Raw genomic sequence first — 6,354 nt, forward strand, 5'->3', positions numbered from 1 at the left:
GCTGTAGATAACTTAACGCTTTATATTTTATTAAAAATCCAATCCGTCAAGCAGTAACAAAATTATAAGCGAAAATGTACCTGAATCGAGCATTTTTTGTTGAAAGTCACGTGGGCTGTCCATCCAGTTGATAAAAATCCCCGAATTGTGTGACAGAAAATCTAAGGTTTTACGTTGTTTTAATTCTTTCTGCTTATGTTTCCGTTATAATATTGGTTTCACTGTCAATACAGCATGTTGCCGCTTTGTTGTTACTTCTTGTTACAGTCGTGTGTTTCCTTTAATGGTATTCTACTGTTTGTAAGCGGATGAAAGCCATTTGTAAAATATCGAGTAAATAGTCGTGTCATTGACACTAAACAGAATCTGATGATCTCGATTGAATTTACAATTACTGTAGTCCCATTCTCCGGAGGGACAATTATCGGAAATATTCCACTGACACGACTAAATATTTCACAGAATATTATCCAGTAAAAATAAGTCTGCCTTAAGTGGATTTTGAATTAGAGGAACTCAGAATTTATGACAAGAACTAACGTGAAGGAAAAGATCTGTTGTAGCGATATTCTTCCTTTTTGTTTGGGAAATAATGCAATATAATAAATATATAAAAAGCTTATTCTAATACTTTTTAACGCAAAACTAATTGTATTCTGTTTTAAATTCTAAAATTAACAGAAATATGTGAACACCCAACTTGGAACTATTGAAATTATGTAAAGTTGTAAAATCAATAAGGATTATTGGTAATTTATTTATGGAAAAACAAGTGTAAGCCTGAACGTTTTTTTTTCATATAAATAGCAACGATAATAAGCTCATTAACTTTTTATTAAAATGATGAGTTCTACCAAATAGAAGTTCAGCTAGTTCGATTGAAATGTTAAGTACTGAACATTTAACAGATGGCATGTTACAAGTATGATAATTACAACAGATGTTTATAGCATGTCAACGTATCGACCGAGATAGATTTACGGGACAAGAAATTACAAACAGGATCAAAGTGAATTGAAATGAACATCAAAATTGACTGGTTACTGGGTTTCTTGGTCTGTTTGAATATTTCTACAAGAGGTAAGTTGTGTTACGTTTTTAAAAACGTTTTAGTAGATGGTTTTTAATATGTAAAGTATGCTTAAGCAAACTGGCATATAACTGCAAACAAACGAATATGATTGGTTTAAACTGTATTTTTTCCACAATTATATTTACAAACACGAGTAGTACATTTAAGCTAACAAGGTTTGATAAAAACACACATCAATCAAAATAGTACATTGCCATACAATCAAAGTAAATATTAATCGAACAGATTGGAAAACAAGCTACTTAAAAATTGTATCAATTACGCTCCATAAAAACGAATATGATTAAAGAGTTCATCACATGCACCCGTTATCAAACTAGCCAAATAACAAAACCCGAAGCTGATAATATTATAAAATATGTACAACTTTCAAAACTTCTTAAATTTTCTATTTTATTTTCTTTTTCTTCTTTTTTGTTGCTGTTGTTGTTGTTGTTGTTCGATAATTACAAACTGTGACAAGGTGGTCATGACACAAACCATAAGTAAGTTTAAACTTTCTCTTTTATAGGAAAATGTTTACAGTGCTGGAAGTGCATTTCTGACGACTGTGAGACAGACCCAGAACTGAATATCAGAGCTGTTAAAGTCAACTGTAAAGATGGAGAACAGTGTATGGTAATACATACTTTATCAAATAAATACATTTCTACAATATAATGGCTGTCAGTATAAGATACAAATATAGTTCCAAATATATGGATATTATAGGCCTTTATAAGAACTGACTTTAGTTTGTGGGATTATAATCTCATATGTAGAAGAGATTATTCTGTTATAGTGAAGACTGTTTTAGAATTCATTAACGCAAGACTGTAAACATGTTTGAAAACAGCAGCCATAGGTTTTTTTCTAAGAAATATTTAATATTGCAGTCGTATATAGATAAACAGCTTCTTTGCAATGTTTAGAGGACTGTAAAGCAATTAAGATTAGATTAAAAAGAACTATGCATTTTCTATTGTCAGACATGGTTAAAATCAAAATCAGATCAATACTGTCAGTCATGAAATGATACGGCATTCTATTTTTTAATTAACTTCCTCCGTAAATTTAACGTGATTCACAAACCTGCACATATGTTAGTTTTGAACGGCCTGCAAGGTTGTCATTTGTGAAAAGGAACTGTGATATTCTTGACTTTCTTGCAAAAATCTTAAAGGTTTAGGAGTATATCTTAATACAGACATATTTTGTAAACAAAAAATATTTTACCAACAATCTTCCTGAGTGTTTATTACATGTTCTACAATACTGCTCCGTACGATTGGATACTTAAATATCTTCAAAATGTTGTCTCCTTTTTAAAATGAATGCCATTTGTAAACACTTGTTGAAAAATACGTTCCATTTAGATATGTGAAATTTCAGCATTTGGAGATTATTGCCAATTAATCAAAACGAAGATATGTAACAGATCTTTGAAAGTGAGTTTTCTAGTGTATTGAACGGTTCGAAACTGTGACACCTTTTATGTAGTCTTTTTCTTGGATTTTGATCTATATATGAGTAAATTTACAATTATTTCTTGGAGAAATATACATGTTTTATATGCTGTTCAATTTTCATGTTAAATAACCCTTTCTTTCTATAGGAGAGATCGCCGTGACGTCATGCATTAATATCTGTTTACCTGGTTGTGGGCAAAACAAATGTTTTACATCGTTTGTGTATGGGATCGAAAGTTTTAATTTTTGATAACGTTTTCGCTCATGTATGGATTTTCAAAATTCAAAAAGTTTTGAAATACTTAAAATTTTCATATTTTCGTATTCAAATATCTTTTTTAATGAATTACCGTTTTGAATGACATATAAGTTTAATAGCGGCTTAATGATGTTCAAAACTTTAGAAAAAATATTGTGAGTTAAGCGTTTATAATTAATCCATTTTATTTCGAAATTACAATTAATAAATTGCTTCGGCCGTTAGGAAAAACATCAGTGTTTACAAAAAATGGACGTTCGGCTTCTGCCCACCCGATCACTGTCTTATCAGTTCTAAAAATAGAAAATACAACGAATTTGTATGCAAACGCACTTTCTCTCCTATATATATATATGTATATTATCATTAGAAAATTACGAGGTTAACCGTTAATATCGTTTAATACACAGCAATATATAACAACGGTGTCGCTTTTCAAATAAAATATACATGAATGCATATTAGTATCAAACATTCGATTATGGTAAAATAGCCTTACTATTTTTTGCTGGTCAATAAGGTAAATAAAAGTTTATGATTGCATTTGTTGTTTTGATACATTTTATAATTCAAATTTTATCACCAAATAAAGCATATCCTACATAACGACCAATTTAAAATTCATTGTTATTTTCAGAAGGTTCGTTACAAAATGTTTGACAACGTAACACATTATGACACTGTCGTACGAACATGTACAAACAGCCTGTGTACTACTCCATCAGTTGATGAGTTCTTTAAATGTGTGGCGACACCAAAGCTGTACATGATTGGAGGATGTTCACTGCGCTCTTGTTGTAACGATCGTGATCTGTGCAATTCAGCAAGTAATGAATATGTAACTTCACTAATTTTTGCGCTTTGGATTTTGATTGTCACTCTAAATATACAGTGTATATGACTACACAATATGCAAATGAATCGTCGAATGATGTGATACAGTTCTGCATTGTTTGTATTTGGAGTTTTAGGTTTAGGTCGTTTTAGCTCAATATTTTGAAAATCCATTTTAAAACCAGCGCGACAAAATGATACAATTCAGTAAAAGCCATTGCAAAATATCATCCGTCCACCACAGTTAAATCAATACTTATTGAAAAATGTTAGAAATTCTCATATAAGTACAGTTGACAAAATTTGTTACCAAAAGAGTCCTCATTTCAATGATGTCCAGTGCCTCTAACGGCACTTCAGTTGCGTGTAGGGCAGTCGAATTGGCTATGTAGTGTAATGCAAGACTTGGAAATCAGGGCTCGTTACAATATTATTAATATTAAAAGAAGAGTCCCGTGTATAACTGCCAAACATCTGCCAAGCTAAAAATTCATGGAGGCTCTATACATTAGACACTGTTTTTTCGACTTAATCCACTATCATTGTTTGAGAAATCACTCATATTGGTAACATGTACCTGGCAATTATAGGTACATTTAAATTCATGTAACGTGCCACGTGTAACGTTCTTTCTTTCATTTGCTGTATTTAAAGCATTTGTTAGAGAGTGCTGAGAAATCAAAAAAATGTAATTTTAGGATCACTTTGGAAGTTACTGTATTTCATGAGGATTTCATTAGTGGGTTGATCAGGCCAATTTTCAAGTTTTAAGCGAACCAACCTCAAGAATGCTCCAATACTACTTCGTTATTGCCACTTTTAAGTTTCACAAATACAGACATTCAAGTTACTTCCATTAAAAATTTAACTAGTGAATTGTACTGCTGTTGCTGTCTGTTAAGTTAGGTTAACACAAACCCTGTCTTGCCACAAAACTAACGCATCAAAGAGCCATTTATCAAATTAATGAATTAGAGTCCCATGAGACTCAGTTTTGGTCAGTTTCAATTTCGTAAGCACTTACTGAAATAGATTGTGGTTGTATTGAAATTAGATCAGGCTGAAATCAGAAAATTATTCGTTTAGAAGAAAGATGTTGATTTAACAAGATTTATCCATTTCTTTTAATGCTATCATTTTGTTTTAGTTTGCTGCTAAAATGCGTGCCTTGTTTTTGAGTGTCATTTTAATTCGTCTAGAATTTGTAGCTATAGTTGTGTTTGTCTAGATAAGTTTTGGACAGTGGCTGAAGTTCATCAAAATACCCAACCAGTCTTGCATCAAAAAACTAATAAAATGCGTCCATGTAAGTAATATGTCAAAATGTTAAATAAAATTTAAAAAGAAACTTTGGAAGTAGTGGTCATATTGATTACAATCTAAAGTTTTGGTTAAATAACTTCAAGGTAATAATTCTAGAAAACGTTCACAAGGAATTAAATTCTTTACAAAGCTGTGTTGATACTACTATTCATAGAACGCTTAGTTGTTTATATACAAGAGTTGCAGGTACAATCTATAGATTATCTCTCTTGTAAAATATATCGAGGAGTGTTTTTGTTTGATAACGCCACACGACACAATTATGTCATATTGCGACATTCCAGCATTTCATGAAGGAAAACCCTAGGTGCTCATTCGAGCATTATTTCAATAGGGCTAGCGCCTAGGTAGAACCACCAACCTTCAATCAGACAGCTGGTAGGCTCCCTCTCATGGCAAATTCTAAGCGAGGTTTGACCTAGTCATAGCTTCTGTTCCGTCTAAACAGCTGATCGCATGTATTGACATGCTGCCGTTTGACTGAGGCCCGATAGGGGTAGCCGAATTCAGAGCTCTATGTATAGATCTAGGTTTGACCCACATCGGTGAGGGACAAGTGATTTTAAGTCGGCAAAACCTTAAGCACTCGGTCACGTAGGCCCCTATCAAGAAATATAGTTGAAGACTAACTGTGAATACTAAGTCACCACTGATAAAAAAATTCAAAGCTGGACAAAGCAATATTGATGCAGAAAATGACGTCGTTTTCTTGCAAAGGTATGCAAAACATTCTGTGTTCATTTTGTAATTTAATTTTAAGACTTCTCATATTACAAAAACATTTGTAAATTTGTCATTGCAATATCAGATGAATAAATGTGTATAGAATTATTGTTATATGTGTATATTTCCTTGATCAACATGGTTTATACTGTTCGTACTCAAATTTGGGGAAAACCATCAAATTTGGAAAAAACAACAACTCATATTTGTACAAAACCCTCAACCTTTGAAATAGTTCGGATGAGAACGTGTTGTCTCAGCTAAGGTCAAAATATAATTAAATACAGTCGTGTTATGTGATCAATTTCGTGGCGGAGTTTCCTGAGGCTGAACTGAATATTGCACAAAATGAAAGAACTTGGTGCCTTTGCAGTTATTTGTGATTGTCATACATTTAGAAAATATACCATTTGTACATTTTGTGTTTTCGGATTTATGATTAAGAAAATCACAAAAAAGGAGAGTTGCATTTTATTTTTATAATACACCAACTGCCAATTCAGTTATATGCAATTTTCATTCTAATGACTTGTGCTTTGTGTTAATAAAATAAAACAAAACAATAAGATCTCGACAGTTTGCTTAAACGCCGTTGTTGCTACAGAAAGCATACTTCTTTTGTGTAAAACAAATCTTGCTACATTATTTTTACCACAAATAAATTTTATGTTAAA

At 31.9% G+C, this 6,354-nt stretch overlaps 1 protein-coding gene across 1 annotated transcript; it reads left to right on the top strand.

Annotated features, from left to right (window-relative positions):
• Positions 1 to 431: 431 nt before the first annotated feature.
• On the top strand, positions 432 to 5,619 carry LOC128546897 (uncharacterized). Its single transcript, XM_053518300.1, has 3 exons — positions 432 to 1,080; positions 1,605 to 1,711; positions 3,438 to 5,619. Exons 1-3 carry the CDS (start codon positions 1,020 to 1,022, stop codon positions 3,699 to 3,701), a joined length of 432 nt encoding a protein of 143 aa, XP_053374275.1. The 5' UTR covers positions 432 to 1,019; the 3' UTR covers positions 3,702 to 5,619.
• The last annotated feature ends 735 nt before the right edge of the window (positions 5,620 to 6,354 follow it).

This window comes from Mercenaria mercenaria, chromosome 11 (genome assembly GCF_021730395.1).
Source record: "Mercenaria mercenaria strain notata chromosome 11, MADL_Memer_1, whole genome shotgun sequence".
Taxonomy (NCBI): Eukaryota; Metazoa; Mollusca; class Bivalvia; order Venerida; family Veneridae; genus Mercenaria; species Mercenaria mercenaria.